This window comes from Rhinolophus hipposideros, assembly GCF_964194185.1.
Source record: "Rhinolophus hipposideros genome assembly, chromosome: 6".
NCBI classification, from domain to species: domain Eukaryota; kingdom Metazoa; phylum Chordata; class Mammalia; order Chiroptera; family Rhinolophidae; genus Rhinolophus; species Rhinolophus hipposideros.
The window spans coordinates 36,765,629-36,785,678 of NC_138052.1; the positions used below are offsets into that span (position 1 = coordinate 36,765,629).

A 20,050-nucleotide genomic window follows, 5' to 3' on the forward strand; every position below is an offset into this window, starting at 1 on the left:
AAGATATTCGTATATTTAAATGAGGTTAATGTTGTATGCAATAATTTTGAATATATGTATATATTTTAATGATAGTTCCTGAAGTTTGTAAGAAATAGGTATATGACACCCTGGAGGGAGTGGGATATTGTAAATTAGTACAACTCTCATGGAAAGCAATTGGCAATATGTGTCAAGCCATAAAAACATCCACACTCCTTGACCCATTACATCTACTATTCTTTTTCAGATTAAGAATTAATTCCCCAAATGAAAACGTTATATGAACAAAGATGTCTACTATAGGCCCCAAATGGAAAAGACAGAATGTCTAACAATATGGAAGTCAGTAAGTTAGTAAAATTATCATGTGATCATTTAAAATAAAAACAGACTATTTCACAACATTAAAAAACACATAAATGAAGGGCAGCCGGATGGCTCAGTTGATTAGAGTGTGAGCTCTGAACAACAGGGTTGATGGTTTGATTCCCACACGGGCCAGTGAGCTGCACCATCCACAACTAGATTGAAGATAAGGAGCTGCCGCTGAGCTGCCAGAGGGGCGGCCTGATGGCTCAGTGGGTTAGAGCACAAGCTCTCAACAACAAGGTTGCTGGTTCAATTCCCGCATGGGATGGTGGGCTGTGCCTCCTGCAACTAAAGATTGAAAACGGCAACTGGACTTGGAGCTGAGCTGTGCCCTCCACAACTAGACTGAAGGACAACCACTTGGAGCTGATGGGCCCTGGAGAAACACACTGTTCCCCAATATTCCCCAATAAAATTTATAAAAAATTTTAAAAATTAATTAAAAAGAACACAAATGAAAAAGATGATACAGAATTGTATCTATACTATGCTTCAACTGAGTCAACAAATATAAAGAAGTGAAAAAAATGAATATTGGAATGTAAGGGCAAAATGTTTCTTACTTTTCTTTCTATTAATTTCTGTTTTGGGGTAGTAATAACTAAGATGTGAATAATAATAAAATAGGCTTGCCAGTAGCCCAGAACACTTTCAAGTTTAAGTTTAGGAAAACATTTCTCTGTGCATGTACATGTGTGGTATGCATGTAAGCACGTGAACATTTATGTGGGAAGACGAACTAGAGAAAGAGCAGGGAAAATATCAAATTAATCACTGCTAAGGGACAGTAGCTGATTTCAAATAAGACATGACATACCCTTATCTCCCTCTAAAAATCATACCATAACACAGGCATAAGTTCAACCCACAAAATTTTAGGAACTGAGAATAATCTAAATGATGACATAAAGAGGAAATCAATAAATCAAAGAACACTTTCTTCTACCCTGAATAATTCTTTTTTAAAAAATAACGTTAAACATGGGCTAGATCAAGCAAACAACCATTTGTTGAGCTAAAGTCTAAACTGATGACTCTCGTTTCACACTGAACTATTAATCACAGCTGATCTTTAAAAGCCATTTGGTTTTTATGCCTGTGACACAAGGAACTAGTTTGCAACATGAGTTCTTACACAGCCCAAACCCCAAGTTTCTGCCAAGCTCTCCTTTCATCCTGTAGACGGGCTTGGCACGGCTCCAGCAATATCACAGCAGGATCCTGGCCTTGGAATATTAGCTTTCTCTTAGTCTGGGGCAAGTTCCCCATCACATGGTTTATTATGACACCAATCCTTCTCTAAATTGTCTGTTAAGATAAACTAATTAGGATTAGATTTTTCAGTTCCAAGGTGCTTGAGAATTATTGGGGAGGGTGATTGGGAAATGAAGCCAAAGTGCAACTTCAGGCAAAGGTCAGAATTTTATAAATCAGCAAAACAATCCTTCTGTTGCAAACAATTCTCAAGGCGCATGAGTGGTACAAAACGCATGTCAGTAGCTCCCAATGATTGAGAAAGAATTACCAAGAAAACGCTCAGAACTCCATCAAAAAAAATAGTGTGAAACAACTCTCATGTTATAATGTATGCATGTTTACGTTGAATCTGAAACATTGGCTTTGATAGCCCTTAAAGAGTTTTGTCAAAAACAGACACACTCTGCTGTTGGGGGGGGGGGGATAGCTACAACGAAGGCATGCCAATTTTAATTATTGCACACAAAAATGACAGTTGACCTTTGAACAACATGGGTTTGAACTGTGTGAGTCCACTTACACACAGATTTTTTTTTCAGTAAATATACAGTTGGTCCTCCATCCCTGGGTTTCACATCCATGGATTTAACCAACCGCAGATGGCAAACAGTATTTTTGATCCATGGGTGTGGAGAGCTGTGCACGGATCTGTGCCATTTTATGTAAGGGACCCGAGCATCTGTGGATTTGAAATCCAGTAAGAGTCCTGGAACCAATTCCCCATGGATACTGAAGGACGATAGTTAAGTTTTTGAGGAGTCAAACGTTAGATTCGGATTTTTGACTGCATGGAAGTCCGTGCTCTGACCCACCACACTGTTCAAGGGTCAACTGTATGTTAAATTACCCACAATTCCACTTCCCTCACGGAATCTTCTATTCTCTAGCTGAGTTATTCATGAAGATTATGATTGCCCCAAGAATCTTAGTTCTCACAAGAAAATAATCAGTGGAAGGTGGGATGAAGCACAGATGTTACAGATTTCATGCGTTATTTCTTTCATACTTCAACTCCAGGATTCCAATGGGTCACAGAAAGGTGAAGTTATCTTTTGAAAATGTGCATTACTGTAAATATACAGCAATGTCTTTTTTTCCTGGAACAATTTCAGACATATTCTCTGTGAAATAAGATTTTCAGTTGTGAATGTATTTCCAGTTGTGAAGAGGGTGAGTTAGTCAATTGAGAGATTCTGCTATATGAATCGCTTTGTGGGTAGACGGGGCATGTTACATTTGAAAGCGTATACTTAGTGCTTTAGGTATACAATACACTAAAAGTAAAGTCCAACAATATATTTGTAGCTGATTTGGGTACATGAAAGATAAGAGTAAAAGACAAGAGTTAAGAGTTTATTACAGGTGACTCCAGTAAAAATGATTGACATATGCTTCCCTAACTGCTCAGGTAATACCATTTCATAAAACTTACTTTTAAGAGTATCAGCATGAGCCACCTACTCAGGGCTTCCTGAATTTAAACTTCACTTATTCAGAAGGTACCGCCTACTTCTTATAAAGGAATGAATTCTGCATGTACAACTTGAGCCTTTCTTAATAATCCAAACTTAAGAAGTAAAAAGATCTAAAATAGCAGACTTCATCCTTAGATTTACTTGAGCATTCTCCTCACATTAAAATCTCACTTGTGAGAAGAGCAAAGTTGGAGGGAGGGTGGGAAGAAAGAATAGGAAGATAGAGGAAGGTAAGAGGAAATGAAATATAGACCAATCAAAAGAAAACCCAAGAAATAACTAGTCTCTTCCAGAAATAGTCTTTTTCAACCATCTTTTCCTCTTGTGTAGTTAAAATATAATGCCATTGCATTCCACCTACCAGCCATATAAAATATAAATGCCGACATCTTGACAAGTAGGATTCAAGAAACAATGCGGACTTAAATACTCCTTTTGCCCTTCTAAGGGTAGCAGAAGCAACAGTATTTAGACAAAGAAGATCCTGTATTCGATCAGATACCTACCATTGCTCACCATCCGCCTGGCCACTTCCCACAAGACAAGTCCAAAAGCCCAAATATCAACTCTCTTGTACGAATCAAAACAATCCACCTGGATGGTTTCATCTAGAACTTCGGGGGCCATGTAGCGTTTGGTGCCCACACGAGGGTTGTTCCCCACGTCAAGCTGATTGGTGCTCTGGGAATGCATGACAGCCAGGCCTAAAAGGAAAACAACAGTGTCAATCAGCTCACTTCCTTTTTCACAGAGAACTGCTGAAGAATTTTAAACCAACCCCAACCAAAAACGCCCTCTTGTGGTACCCATGGTCACTGCTGCTTTACATCCAGAGTAATCTCTGGAATGCCTGGTAGGATGATATGTGTGAGAGCAAGAAAAAGGACTATTGCCAGAAACATTCTGAAGCTATTAGGTTTACATATGAATGACTGAGACAAAAGGTTCTAGGTAAATGATAAACTAATGTACCAAACAAAGATGAGGGTGGTGTTTGAAGTCCAAAGGAAAACAATCTCACATGTGACATGGGAGCCTCAAAGTGGCTTAACAAGAAGCAAATGATGCTCTCCAGCTCCACCATAGCTCCCACTAGTCTGCAAACACATATTTCAAAGTGTGAGACAGAATTTGAGTAATTTACCTAAAGGGCCGACTGCTGCAGGCACTGCTTCATCCCTGAAGAGCTACTCACCTGAACAATAATGCTGACAAAACCCCCAGGCCTTTCTCTACAGTCACGTGCACAGGGAACATTAAACTGGACCTCCACTCAAAGCACAACTTTCATGTTAAATGGTTTTGAAGCACTTTTTCTAAAACCATGACTTATTTCTGAATTCCTCAGACCATGGGAATGATACATGTATAGTTTATTTGATATGTGTATAGTTTATTTGCAAATGGAATTACTTTTTGTTGCATATGCAGAGCAACGGAGAATGATTCTTGTTAACACTCAAAATAATGAAAAATGTGAAAGTGGAGCAAGCAGTCCCTATAAACCTTTGCAACCCAATGATCCTTTGGAGATCCCTCAAGCCATCTATGGAGAATGCTTCTCTTCCCCTCTGTGGCTTTGAATGTGTGGGATAACCACATCATATAATGCCAGGGAGATAGCATGTGTTATCTTAGCCTGAATAACTAGCAAAGCCATCTGCAACTGCATTCAACAAAATCAGACTGGTTCCTCTTTCCCTTATTTTTTATCATCAACCCCAAGAGTCTATGGCCACTGTGAACATTTTTCAAATCATATATTCCTCTCCACCATTTTCAGAACCAAAGAGTCAAAATAACATAAAAAAGACGCAGTTTATTTAGAACACGGAAATAGTACATAGCTGTGGTGGTTTAAAAATATGTCCATGTTGTTTGAAACTTCTCCCTTCAAGAGGTGAAGTTCAATTCCCCATGCCTTGAGTGTAGGCTGGACTAACGAACAAAATATTGCAGAAGTGAATGTATATCTTCAAAATTAGGACATAAAAGGCATTATGGCTTCCTCTTCTCTCTCTCTCTCTCTCTCTCTCTCTCTCTCTTCTCTCACTGATTATGTTAAGTGAACACGCAAGCAGCCCCATGGAGAGGTCTGCATGACAAGAAACTGAGGCCTCCTGTCAAAAGCCATGTGAGTGAGCCATCTGGGAAGCTGTTCCAGCCCCAATCAAACCTTCAGATACCTGTAGTCCTGACTGACAGCTTGACTTACCCAGTGAGACTCTGGACAAGACAAACCAGACGAAGCAGACCACAGACCTAAGTTGTTCCAAGATTGCTGACATGCAGAGGACTGTGTAAGATAATTTGTGTTATTTTAAGCTGTTAACTTTTAGAGGTAATTTGTTACCCAGTAATAGATAATAGCTACGCTAATGAAGAGACAAAACAACCAAACGCAGTGTGTGAACCTTGGCTGAATTGTTTGAAAAAACTGGAAAAATCTGAAAAATAAATATTAAGTGATATTAAAAGAATTATTGATAACTTTTAGGTGTGATAAACTGTGCTTATGCAGGAGATACATTTTAAAATATTTTTGGGGATGCATGCTGAAGTATTTAGGAGTAGTGTTATGAGGTTTGCATCTTATTTTCAAATAAATTAGCAACTATATATACACAGCCACATATAAAGGAAGTATGGAAAAATTTTAAGAATTTTTGAATGTGAGAGTTGTAGATATGAATGATCATTACACTGTCCTTTTAACCTTTCTATATGTTTGAATTTCTTTATAAAGAAAAGTTGTAAAAATAAATAGAATACTGGAATTTTTGGAATATTAATACAATATGATTTCTAACAAGTGATCCTTAATTTCTGAGTATAAAGTGAAAAACTATATACAAAGCGTGGTCTTACAGGAGCTGTCTCCTGTACTATAAATCTACGCTCCTGAATAATGACCCGTTAACACAGATTTCTGTATGACTCCATGTATCCAAAAGAAATATAGTTGAAGAATTAATTATCTGGACAAAATTCGTTCCATTCCCTCCCCACCAAGTCCCATAAAACAAAGCCAATTGGTCCATCTTCCCTAGACCACTGAATGATAAGAGCAGATGCTATTTGAATGCTTAATATTTGCTAAGCATTTATAATTATTTCTAAATCTTATCAGATTCCTGTGAGGGAGGCATAATTGATTTTTAGTAACACAAACAATACATAAGGACACTATTATGAGTTTCAAACAATACAGAAGTACAGTGTCAAACACTGAGGTCCCCCTTGCTAAGCCTCCCACCTTTGCATGGGATGTAAGCAGATCTGCTCTTAGGGCAGGTAATTCGTTGAAAAGACCTGCACAGAAATACTGGGTGAATAACTAGAAACCCAAATGATCCTCGCTCCAAATGCTATGTCACCGCCATAAAAGTCTTCTGCACTACAACTAACTGCCCGCAGAAAACTTTTAGGGCTATGCCCCTTCAATACTACCCTAACATTTTTCTTCTAGTTGGAAGAAATCATTGTAAAATGATTTCACAGTGTGAAAGAAAAGACTTCAGAGGGATTCAAAAGAAATGAATTTTCCTGACATGTCAAATTTTTTGTGTTTAAAAACAAACAAAAATAAAATTCAACATTTATATAACTAGAGCTAATATTGTTTACACCTTTATCGGTCTAATAACTATAATGATATGAATATAATGTAAACCATTTTTTAATCAAGTGAGGACTTTCAATAATACATTGAAAGGAATAACTAATATTACAATATTCAGTTCTCATCAGCCTAATTATTCAGCCAATATTCAAGGGGTCTAGAATGATTATGGTTTTATATCCAATGTCACTATAAATAAAAATAATCTTACTTATTTACAAGGCAATTAAAGCTACACTGAGCATTACTCTAAAACTGTAACAATGTATCCTAGCAGGGCAAATGGTAAATTGATTTGGAATTTTTTCCTCTTTCCTGATTGATAATTTTGCCTTGATAACAGAAGAACAACTTTAGAAGTACTTTAAGACAAACTCATTCCATATGCTATATATGTGCACCTACTTTCTGTAAAGGGTTGTAAAATTAGAATGCAACAGTATGGTCACCTCTGAGGGTGGGCTGGGGCAGGGACTGACTGAACGAGCAAGAGGTGATGGTCTAGGATAAAGGTAAGGTTTGTATCTCAATAAGGATTGTGAAACCTCTGAAAATGTATACTTAAGACTTGTGCATTTCACATGAAATTTAAATTTTACCTATAAAGAAAACAGACAAATAAACTCTAGTGAATGATACAGTGGTGTGCATGCTGAAGTCTTTGGAGGGAAGAGATCTTTTGTCTGCAATTTACTTTGAAATGTATCAAAGGGTAAGATGCGATAACACGTAAAAACAATAAAATGTTAATGGGAGAACCTACGTGGTGGGGATACTGTTGTTTACTACGACATTCTTTCATTTGTCTGCATGCTTGAAATTTTTCCCAACAAAACACTGGGAGGAAATGATGCAATCTGGTTAAACATTGGAATACACCAAAATAAAAACGATAATTAAAAAATATTTGTAAAAATTTACCCAAATCTGCTATGCAACATTGTCCATTCTTCTTAACCAGGATGTTTTTGCTCTTTAAATCTCTATGAGCAATGGCTGGTTTCCCTTGGGTCCCAAATATCTCTATGTGCAAATGTGCAAGACCACTAGCTATGGACAGCACAATCCGCAGGCAGCTGACTGTATCCAGAGTCGTAAGCTGAAGATAGTCGTACAATGATCCCATTTCATGATAATGTGTGATTAACCACAGCTGGGTACTGGAGTGTCTTGATGTCATGTCTGAAGCAATGAAACCTGAAGAGAGCAAGACCAAGATTACCAACATGTGAGAATTCCACATTATTACTTTCAGTATCCAGGAATAGTGACCCACGCTGTAGACATCATCTATAACAAAAATAATTAACCAACTGCCATGAAACGAGGTTTACAAAAGCATCGACAGAGAAAGACATAGTTATTCCTTAAAAGGGTTAACTAATAGAAAAATGTCCTATGACCATAGTAAAATAATCCTTTTAAAAACTATTTCACATTGTATTACGATTCAGGAAAAATATCTTTGTGCTTACCCATAGCGATAGTGCCAAATGCTTCATCACGCTGATATTGCAAACACACACAGATCATTCCTCAAATACCCGAAAAGAACAAACGCCTGGAACTCAGACATCTGTGTCCTAGTCCTGACTCTGCCTGTGATTTGCTGTGTAATACTGGGAATTCATTTAGGCTCCCTGAAATCTCTGCTCAGTTGTAAAATAAAGAGGTCAGTTTACGTTAAATTATGTCCAGATTCATCAAACAAGAAAAAAGAACCAAATACAACAAGCATGTATGACGCTCTTTGTCAGCCACACAAGCAAACCAAGATAATCGTGTTTGTTCACTAGAAATGAAGACAGATATAAAAAGGAAAAAAAATTACAATATAATGGGAAACATACAGTAATATATAGATCTGCAAAGAGCAACATGAGCCCAGAGTAAAGAATCATAATAATTAGGACCAGTGGTTACAACAGGCTTCTATTAGAAAAGTGACAACTGGTCTTGAAGCGAAGTGAAATGTTAACAGATGTAGATGAAGAGGTAGGAAGAAATTTTTCTAGATACACTGTGGAGACTTTCGAGCACTCTGAAGGAACTCTAGAAGAGGCACCTCCTAATCTATGGAATAAATTGTGGTATACGTGCTTGCCATTTCTGCTACAGAACTGCTTTACTAGAATTATTCTTTTACATATGTTATATATCATGTATTACTATAATCTGTAATATTCTATAATGTATGTATATTATTATAATATATACTATGTAGCATATAGTATACATTATATACATCATATGTATAAACCTCATCGGCAATGAAGTTTGGGACATATATATAGAAGATAAAAATTTTAAAGAGACATATAGTGGAAGAATTAAATGACTTGCAAAAGTATAAAGTACAAGAAAAATACATAAAATGCCTTATACTCACATAGCACTTTATATAAAATTTATGTCACTTTCATATATTTTCTCATGCGATTTTCCTCAACAGACCACTAAGATAGATATCATTGTACTCATTTTACAAATAATAAAGTTGCTGCTAGGAGATGCCATGGATCACGCAGCTATTATGCTGCCACCCACTCCAAGTATGGTGCCAGCTGTCCTGGTACACCATACCTTGCATAGGAAGCTCTGGGCAGAAAGAAAAGCCCCCTACTTAGTCATCATCCTTATCCACAAGAGAAGCAGCTCTTAATTACTGAGTATTAACAATGTGCCAAGCACTTCCCGTGCAGTCCTCCAGCAACCACATGAAGTAGGTAGATTACATCACTGACATGAAGTCATTAATGGTCCCTACCCATCAGGCTCTCAAACCCCATACTCTTACCCACTATACCATACCACTCCCAAACAAGTTGACCGCTACTCAGAGAAAGACGTCTGACATTTGTATCCATAAGACATCTGCGAAGTGAACCAAATAACATCTCCATGCCTTGGTTTCCTACCTCTTTCTCCCTCTTCCTGTGAAACAGTTCCCACAGCCAGCTTTAGTCTCTCACTCCTTCCCTACGTCCAATCTGTCCGTCTCCCCATAGCTTTTCTCCTGGGGCCCTTAGCTCGCCACCACATGAATCAAAATGTGTACTTAAACATTAGTAATTCTTACTCAAAAAATGTTTCTGCTGTATCATTTTAAACCAAATGATATTAGTCTTTAATGCTTTTCTCAAAAGTAAATAGCCCTGGGCCGGCCCAGTGGCTCAGGCGGTTGGAGCGCTGTGCTCCTACCAAGATCGTCAGTTCCATGCCCACATGGGCCAGTGAGCTGTGCTATCTACAGCTAAGATTTTGAAAACAGCTCTCGCTAGAGCTGGGCTGCTGCGGGCTGCTGTGTGCTGCCGTGGGCTACCGTGTGCTGCCGTGGGCTACCGTGTGCTGCCGTGGGCTACCGTGTGCTGCCAGGAGTGGCCGGGGGCCAGCGTGAGTGGCCGGCAGCCAGCGAGAGCTACACAACCAGACTGAGAAAACAATGGCTTGAACCAGAGTGGGGAGGGAGATGGGAAAAAGGGGGGGGGGAGTAAATAGCCCCAATTATAAAAGCACCACTCAGAAGAAATTAAATGATTGCTGTATATTTATGTAGTTACTGATTTCTCTTCCCAAGGGAGAGCAACCTCTGATTAAATAAACAAATAAATAAATAGCAAATACATGTTTATTCTCTCACCTTCCCTAAGCCCTCTAGGTCTTAGAGATAGATTTTGTCTGTCCCATTAATTATGCTCTAGACCTTCAGGAAAAAAAAAACTTTTAAATAAACAGGATTTTTTCTAACTGTTTATCTTTCATGTGCCAATTATATTACTACATTTTCTTCCAACTGCGAGAGCATTTTTATAAGATTTTTGCATTTTGAGTCAAAGCACTCTAGTGTTCATGCAGGTTAAACAGGTAACGCCTATACACTGGAACTCTGGCATGCGTTCATAACAGGGAGAGAAAACGACTATAGCAAAAGCCTCTTATGACAGCCAAAGTCATCTTCCCAGGCTCCTCAAGAGCTAAAACAAAACCCAAAATCTTAAGTGAGGTAACCAGTGTCCCTTCTGACCCTCTCCCAGGAACCAGACACTGGGCAGCTCTGAGAGCCGAGGAGTGAAACCACCACAGAGTGGAGCACAGTGATTGAGTGTTAGGCCCCAGAGCCAAACTACTGGGTTCCCATAATGGTTTCACCATTGCCCAGCTGGGCGGAACCCAGCACAAGTCACATAACATCTCCAATCTTGGTTTCCTCCTTTGTAAGATAAGGATAACATCATCATATGTCTCAAAGGGTTACTGTGAGAATAAAAGTTACTAGATACAAAGTACTTCATGTGATGCCTAATATATATTAAGTGTTCAAGAATAGTTGGTTATGATTATATTTTAAAATAGCCCAGGGTTCAATTAAAACCACCACAATTTTTAGCTCCTGGCTCTGTACCAACAACACAAAACCACAATAATTTTATAATTTATTTTTTTGTGTGTGTGGGTGGTTTCCTTTACTTCCCATGGGTGTCCAGAAATTCTCACTGATTAAATGGTTATCTCAGAGATCTGAAGATGGAGGGTGGTGATATTTGTGCAACATGATCTATTTACTGTGGTAAAAATGGTAAATTTCATGTGATGTATATTTTACCATACCTATTTTAAAGAGTGTACAATAAGACTTTGGAGTGAAATTCTCACTTTAATACAATTTTCTTGATTTTAATGATGAGGAAAAGAATGCTCATAAACATACACCTTTGGCCCAGAGTCACACAGTAGGCCTCTAATGGTACTGACAGTAGAAATCAGTCTCCCAAATTCACAGACAACTCTTCTTGCCACCACACAACACAGCCTCCCATTACTCACGTTATCTGTGTACTTCTGTACCAGACATAGCAAAAGAGTTGAAATCCAAACTGGTCCATTTGAAACCGATCCATATTGTTTTACAAGTTCGATTAGGAGGATAAACAATGAAGGCCCAGAGTTTTATATGTATGCATATGTGTGTGTATTTGTGTATGTGTGTGTAACTTAATTATGTATTTTGGGGAGTTAGCAATACTCAAGGGTGGGAGAAATCATGATCTGATACTCAAAACACAAGAATCTATTTTAATAGACAATCACAGAAAACCTTAAAGTCTCCACATCCATAAAACTGGTCAAGTAGAGAAAGAACAACGACGACAAAAAAGGTTGTACATTTCTACAAGCTTTCTCAACTAAAAGGACTACACAATAAGAGCAATCCATTGGCTGTAATCATGATGAGGGTAGAAAGATCTCATGAATTCAGAATTTCCATGGATCATTAGGTAATAACAAATGGACTACGTTTTGCCTTATGTGATTACACTAAGAGAACCTCATTTCTCTCTTATGAATCCTATTGCGAAGGTGACTATCAAATTCCCCTTGTGATTAAATCCAATTCAATAAATATTTACTGAGCACCTACCATGTGTATAGTACTGTCCTCAGCACTGAATGTGAAAGCAAAATCAATGGAAATAATTCTTGTCTTCATTGTACAATTATCACAGGTCATTAACTCAAGTGTATGGATAAAGTGACTATTTGCATAGCACACTGCTATCTAGAGCACTTTGCTCAATGAGCCTGTGATCCCCAGGAGAATGAGAGGGGACGCCTGAACATGCCCTTCCTTCAATGAGTCTCAGATCGTCATGACTCTTAGCGTATGTTCATCTGCCCATTAAGAGTAATTCTAGTGTTTCAAGGTAAGTACTTTTCGTACCTCATGGCTTCTAAAATAACCAATGCCTTATCTGGTGCTCAGCCTCAGTCCATTCCAGTGTCAGAGGAAAAACTGGGACTTTTAAGGGTCATTTTGACTGTTGATGAATTTCCACCTCATACTCTGACTAAGAAGCACCCCTGTTACTATATGATCATCTAGTCAACTTGAGTGTAGGGTACAGAACTGTGGTAAGAATCACACAGCCTGGTGTGATTCTCAGCTCTACTCTTCAACCTGCTGGGTGATGTTCATCTGTGTGTACCTCAGTTATCTCAAAAAACTAGGAAAACAAGAGTACTTCCTACCTTTATGGTCGTGATAAAGATTAAATAAGGAAATGCACATAGAGCATTTAAACCAGTGCTTACTGCATAGTAACTAGTCATCATTGTTGTTATTGTCGTCATTACTGCAACATAAAGCAGAGTGTTTTAAGAGTTAGAGCAGAGGTACAGAGTGAGGGATTGCAGAAAAGCACAATTAAATCCACTGGGAGGGGCTAGAAGGGAACTGAGAAGTTTTGATGGAGAAAGAGGTGGTTGGAGGGTGGGATGGGGACAGTGGGTGATTGAGAACAACATGAACAGAGGCAGACACCCGAACATTCTTAGCAATCCCAAGGGATGGCAAATATCAGAAATGGCTGCGTGTGGGTATATTTGTAGAGGAGGCTCTAGAGACTCCTTGGATCCCAAAAGAGAGAGTCTGGAATGTCAGGCTCAGAAGCCACAAACGTTGTAGGCCATGGGGGAGTCATCAAAGACATTCTGAGCAAAAGTATCTCAGCTCCCCAATGGAAGACAACTCAGTGTAAAGAGATGCACTGGAAAGGGGAGCCCATCAGCAATCATACAAGTGAGGAGTCTTATGTGATGCCTAGGGCCCAAGGGCTAAGGGAAGGGGAAAAAAATCAACAGCAGAAACTGAGACAATTCTGAGAGGGAACATACCACCATCCTGTTGAAGCAACATATTAGACAACTGTCAAGCCATTATTTCAAGACAGCTTGACTCAGATTTAATACTAAATTGACAGTACAGTCATGTATCGTTTAACAAGAAAGCCTTTCTCCAAATGCATCACTAGGCAATTTCGTCATTGTGCACACATCACATAGAGCGTACTTACACAACCCTCGATGGTACAGCCCACTACACACCGCGGCTATACCATGTAGCCTATTGCTACCAGGCTACAAACCTGGATAGCATGTTACTATACTGGACACTGTAGGCAACTACCATAATGGTAAGTATTTATATATCTAAACATATCTAATCATACGTTTTACTGTAGAAAAGGTACAGTAAAAATAGAATGTCAAAGGTAAAAAATGGTACACCAATACAGAGCATGGACCGTGAATGGAGCTGGCTGGACTGAAAGTTGCTCTGGGTGAGTCCGTGAATGAGTGCTGAGTGAATATGAAAGCCAAGGACCTTACTGCACATCACTGTGGACTTCATAAACACTGCACACTTAGGCTACACTAAATTTATAAAACAACGTGAGATTCAATCAAACCCAAGAGAAACTTGATGCGATTCAAGAGACATAGTAAACATGAGATTGTTTCAGGGTAACCTGGCATACGGTTTTGCAGTAAGCTTTTTTTTTTTATAAGTAGAAAGAGTAGACTCTAAAATAACAATAGAAAGTATAGTATGGTAAATGCATAAACCACTAACATGGTCATTTATTATCATTATCAAGCATTATGTGCTGCACATAATTGTATAGGATATACTTTTAACAACTGGCAACACAGTAGGTTTGTTTACACCTGCATCAGCACCAACACGTGAGTAATGCACTGCACTATGTCACTTTGATGGCTACAATTGTCACTTAGGTGATAGGAATTTCTCAGTCATTATAATCTTATGGGACCACTGTCATATCTGTGGTCAGTCATTGACTGAAATGTCTGAAAGGTCGTTATGCATCACATGACTGTAGTGGAACAGAAATCAATTCTAGCATCAGCCTTCCTATAAGCCATGAAGTGGCCAACACTATCCTACACAGGTCAAATTCTATACAAACTTTCTATCTACTATTAATGAAGTACTCCAGGCAGCATTCATCACAGATATAATTATATAAACACATTTAGAAAAACTTCTCAAAAACATAGAAGTCAGTGGGCACCAGGAACATTCTCACCCTTAATACTTCTTTTTTTTTTTTTTTTTTTTTTTTTTTTTTTTTTTTTTTTTTTTTTTATCTTTATAGTCTTTTTTTTTTTTTTTTTTTTTTTTTTATTAATTAATTTATTTATTAGTTTCAGGTGTACAAAACAAGGTAATACTTAGACGTTCATCATTTATATCCCTCATACTGTGAACCCCCCTCCCCCCATCCACTATCCCTCCGACCTCACACTGAACCATCACATTATATATATAAAATTATAGTTGGCATTCATTAATGTTTAGCTTCTGATGTACAATGCCATGATCAGGTATCCACAGTATCCCTGAGGTGGTCTCCCAAATAGGACGCATGTCCATCGGATACCCAACAAAATCTTTACAACATTATAGAATACCTTCCCCAAATTAATTTTCAAAAGAAAAACCCTGAGGCCATCTTGTGGTTACCAGCTGCTTCCAAATCCCTTCACCTTTCCCCTTATCCCCAACCCCCTCCCACACACCCATCTAACCACTCTCGGTTTTTTCTCTGCGTCCCCAAAACTGACTCTGATTAGTTCATTCACATAGTCTTTTCTTTAGATTCCATATATAAGTGAGATCATATGGTACTTGTCTTTCTCTTTCTGACTTATTTCACTTAACATAATGTTCTCTAGATCCATCCATGTTGCTGCAAATGATAAGATTTCTTTCTTCTTTATGGCTGCGTAATACTCCATTGTATAAATGTACCACAGCTTCTTAATCCAGTCATCTACCGATGGGCATTTTGGTTGTTTCCATATCTTGGCTATTGTGTAAAGTGCTGCAATAAACATAGGAGTGCATACAGATTTTTGAATTGGAGTTTTGGATCTCTCCGGGTAGATGCCTAGGAGTGGAATTACTGGATCATAGGGTAGTTCCATTTTCAGATTCCTGAGATACCTCCATACTGTTTTCCATAGTGGCTGCACTAATCTGCAGTCCCACCAACAGTGCACTAGCGTTCCCTTTTCTCCACATCCGCGCCAGCATTTGTTGTTTGTTGATTTATTGATAATAGCCATTTTGACTGGAGTGAGGTGGTATCTCATTGTGGTTTTTATTTGCATTTCTCTGATGGTTAGTGAGGTTGAGCATTTCTTCATATGTCTTCTTGCCTTCTGTATGTCCTTCTTAGAGAAATGTCTCCCCAAGTCCTCTGCCCATTTTTTAATTGGGTTGTTTGTTTTTTTGGAGTTGAGTTGAGTAAGTTTTTTATAGATTTGTGATATTAATCCCTTATCAGATATATCATTGGCAAATATCTTTTCCCATACAGTAGGATCCCTTTTTGTTTTATTGATGGTTTCCTTTGCTGTGAAAAAACTTTTTAGTTTGATGTAATCCCACATGTTTATTTTTTCTCTTACTTCGCTCGCGCGAGGGGATATATCAGTGAAAATCTTACTCCGGGTAATGTCCATGAAGTTTCTTCCTATATTTTCTTCTAGATATTTTATGGTTTCAGATCTTACATTTAAGTCTTTAAGCCATTTTGAATTTGTTTTTGTATATGGTGTAAGGAGGTGGTCCAGCTTCATTTTCTTGCATGTGTCCGTCCAGGTTTCCCAACACCACTTATTGAACAGACTATCTTTACCCCATCGTACATTCTTGCTTCCATTGTCGTAGATTAGATGGGCATATAGGCATGGATTTATGTCTGGACTCTCTATTCTGTTCCATTGATCTATGTATCTATTTTTATGCCAGTACCATGTTGTTTTGATTACTGTAGCCTTGTAGTATAGTTTGAAATCAGGTATCGTTATACCTCCCACTTTGTTCTTATTTCTCAAGATTGCTGAGGCTATCCGGGGTCTTTTATGGTCCCATATAAATTTTAGGATTATATGTTCTATTTCTGTGAAAAACGTCGTTGGTAGTTTGATAGGAATTGCGTTGAATATGTATATTGCCTTAGGCAGTATGGACATTTTAATTATATTAATTCTTCCTATCCATGAACATGGAATGTGTTTCCATCTATTTATGTCTTCTTTCATTTCTTTCTTCAGTGTTGTATAATTTTCTGAGTACAGATCCTTTACATCTTTGGTTAGATTTATTCCCAGATATTTTATAGTCTTTGGAGCAATTGTAAATGGAATTGTTTTTTTAATTTCTCCTTCTGCTATTTTATCATTGGTATATACAAATGCAACTGATTTCCGAATATTAATTTTATATCCTGCTACTTTACTAAATTCATCTATCAGTTCTAATAGTTTCTTGGTGGAGTCTTTAGGGTTCTCTATATATAGTATCATATCATCTGCATATAATGATAATTTTACTTCCTCCTTACCAATTTGGATGCCTTTTATTTCTTTCTCTTGTCTGATTGCTGTGGCTAGAACTTCCAGCACTATGTTGAATAGAAGTGGAGAAAGTGGGCAACCTTGTCTTGTTCCTGATCTTAGGGGGAATGGTTTTAGCTTTTCCCCATTGAGTATGATGTTAGCTGTGGGTTTGTCATATATGGCCTTTATTATGTTAAGATATGATCCCTCTATTCCCACTTTCTTAAGGGTTTTTATCATAAAAGGTTGCTGTATTTTATCAAATGCTTTTTCTGCATCTATTGATATGATCATGTGATTTTTATTTTTCATTTTGTTAATGTGGTGTATCACATTAATTGATTTGCGGATGTTGAACCACCCCTGCATACCAGGGATGAATCCCACTTGATCATGGTGTATGATCTTTTTAATGTATTGCTGAATTCTGTTTGCTAATAATTTGTTGAGAATTTTTGCATCTATGTTCATTAGAGATATCGGCCTGTAGTTTTCTTTCTTTGTGGTGTCTTTGTCTGCTTTTGGGATCAGGGTGATAGTGGCTTCGTAAAAAGTGTTTGGGAGTCTTCCTTCCTTCTGGATTTTTTGGAAGAGCTTGAGGAGAATAGGTGATAATTCTTTTTTGAACGTTTTGAAAAATTCACCTGTAAAGCCATCTGGTCCAGGGCTTTTGTTTGTTGGGAGATTATTGATTACTGATTCAATTTCCCTGGTGGTAATCAGACTGTTCAGGCTTTCTGTTTCTTCTTGAGTTAGCTTTGGAAGGTTGTGCGCCTCTAGAAAATTGTCCATTTCTTCAAGGTTGTCAAATTTGTTGGCATATAGTTGCTCATAGTAATTTCTTACAATTTTTTGTATTTCTGTGGTGTCTGTTGTCACTTCTCCTCTTTCATTTCTGATTTTATTAATTTGGGTCCTCTCTCTCCTTTTTTTAATGAGTCTGGCTAAAGGTTTGTCAATTTTGTTTATCTTCTCTAAGAACCAACTCTTGGATTCATTGATCTTTTGTATTGTTTTTCTGGTTTCTATTTCATTTATTTCTGCTCTGATCCTTATTATCTCCTTCCTTGTGCTCCCTTTGGGTTTATTTTGCTGTTCTTTTTCCAGATCCCTTAAGTGTGAAGATAAACTGTCAATTAGTGATGTTTCTTGTTTCTTTAGGTAGGCCTGCAGTGCTATGAACTTCCCTCTTAGGACTGCTTTCGCAGCATCCCATAGATTTTGGGTCGTCGTGTTCTCATTCTCATTTGTCTCAAGATATCTTTTGATTTCTTCTTTGATCTGCTGCTTGACCCATTCATTATTTAGCAACATGTTATTCAGCCTCCATGAATTGGTGTATCTTCCTGGTTTTTTTCCCCTGTAGTTCATTTCTAATTTCATAGCACTGTGGTCAGAGAAGACAATTGGTATGATTTCAATTTTCTTAAATTTATCGAGGCTTGTCTTGTGTCCTAACATATGATCTATTTTAGAAAATGTTCCATGAGCACTTGAGAAGAACGTGTATTCTGCAGCATTGGGGTGAAATGCTCTGAAAATATCAATTAAGTCCAACTGCTCCAAAGTATCATTTAAGGCTGTTGTTTCCATATTGATTTTCTGTCTGGAGGACCTGTCCCTTGTTGTCAGAGGTGTGTTGAAGTCCCCTACTATGATAGTGTTGCTGTTGATCTCTGTCTTTATGTCCATCAGTACCTGTTTTATATATTTAGGTGCTCCTATGTTAGGTGCATAGATGTTTACTAGGGTTATGTCCTCTTGTCGGATTGATCCCTTTATTATTATATAGTGCCCATCTTTGTCTTTTAATATTTTTTTCATTTTAAAGTCTATTTTGTCAGATATAAGTATTGCAACTCCAGCTTTTTTTTTGCTTCCATTTGCATGAAATATGTTACTCCAACCCTTCACTTTCAGCCTGTGTGTGTCTTTTGATCTGAAATGAGTCTCTTGTATACAGCATATACAAGGGTCTTGTTTCCTTATCCACTCAGCCACCCTATGTCTCTTGATTGGAGCATTTAATCCATTTACATTTAAAGTGATTATTGATAGGTACATAGTTATTGCCATTTTTAGATTTGTAGTAAATTGTTTTCATCTTTCTTCTATTTACAGAAGTCCTTTTAGTATTTCTTGCAATGCTGGCTTGGTTGTCATAAATTCTTTCAGTTTGTTCTTTTCTGGGAAGCTCTTTATCTCTCCATCAACTTTAAATGATAGCCTTGCTGGATAAAGCAATCTAGGTTGTAGGCCTTTGTGTTCCATCACTTTGAGTATCTCCTGCCACTCCCTCCTTGCCTTCAATGTTTCTGTAGAAAAGTCATTTGATAGTCTTATGGGAGTTCCCTTGTATGTAACCTTCTGCCTTTCTCTTGCTGCTTTCAAGATTCTCTCTTTGTCTTTAAGCTTTGCCATTTTAACTATAATGTGTCTTGGTGTGGGCCTGTTTGGGTTTATCCTGGTTGGAACTCTCTGCACTTCCTGGGCTTGTATGTTGGTTTCCTTCATCAGGTTAGGGAAGTTTTCTGACATTATTACCTCAAATATGTTCTCAATCCCTTGCTTCTTCTCTTCGCCTTCTGGTATTCCTATGATGCGCATGTTGTTGCGCTTGATGTTATCCCAGAGGTCTCTTAACCCATCTTCATTGTTTTTTATTCTTTTTTCTTTCTGTTGTTCAGTTTGAGTGATCTCTGCTAACTTGTCTTCTAAGTCGCTGATTCGATCCTCTGCTTCATCTAACCTGCTGGTCATTCCTTCAAGTGAGTTCTTAATTTCGGTAATTGTGTTTTTTAGTTCTAGCTGGTTGTTCGTTAAGATTTCTACATCCTTTTTTAGCTCTAACTGGTTGTTCTTTATGATTTCTATATCCTTCTTTATGTCTTCTCTAAGCTCCTTAAACATTCTTATCACCAGTGTTCTGAACTCTGTCTCTGACATGTTGGTTACCTCTGCTTCATTTGGTTCCAGTTGTGGAGGTTTCTTCTGTTCTTTTATTTGGGACATGTTTCTTTGTCTCCCCATTCTGACTGACTCTCTGTGTTTGCTTTGATGTATTAGGAAGATCCCCTAGAGCTCTTAGTTCTTGCTGGGTTATCTTATGTAGTATGTGTCTTTTATATTTGACTTG

General features: G+C 37.9%; 1 protein-coding gene across 3 annotated transcripts in view; it reads right to left on the reverse strand.

Annotated features, from left to right (window-relative positions):
- ACVR1 (activin A receptor type 1) overlaps nt 1-20,050 on the reverse strand; it is an 86,327-nt gene that overhangs the window by 15,160 nt on the left and 51,117 nt on the right. For all 3 annotated transcript variants that reach the window (XM_081052576.1, XM_081052575.1, XM_081052577.1), the window contains 2 exons: nt 7,627-7,902; nt 3,590-3,787 (listed from right to left, as the gene is read on the reverse strand). In XM_081052576.1, coding sequence (XP_080908702.1) covers nt 3,590-3,787; nt 7,627-7,902 — 474 coding nt within the window. The remainder of the gene's footprint in view (nt 1-3,589; nt 3,788-7,626; nt 7,903-20,050) is intronic.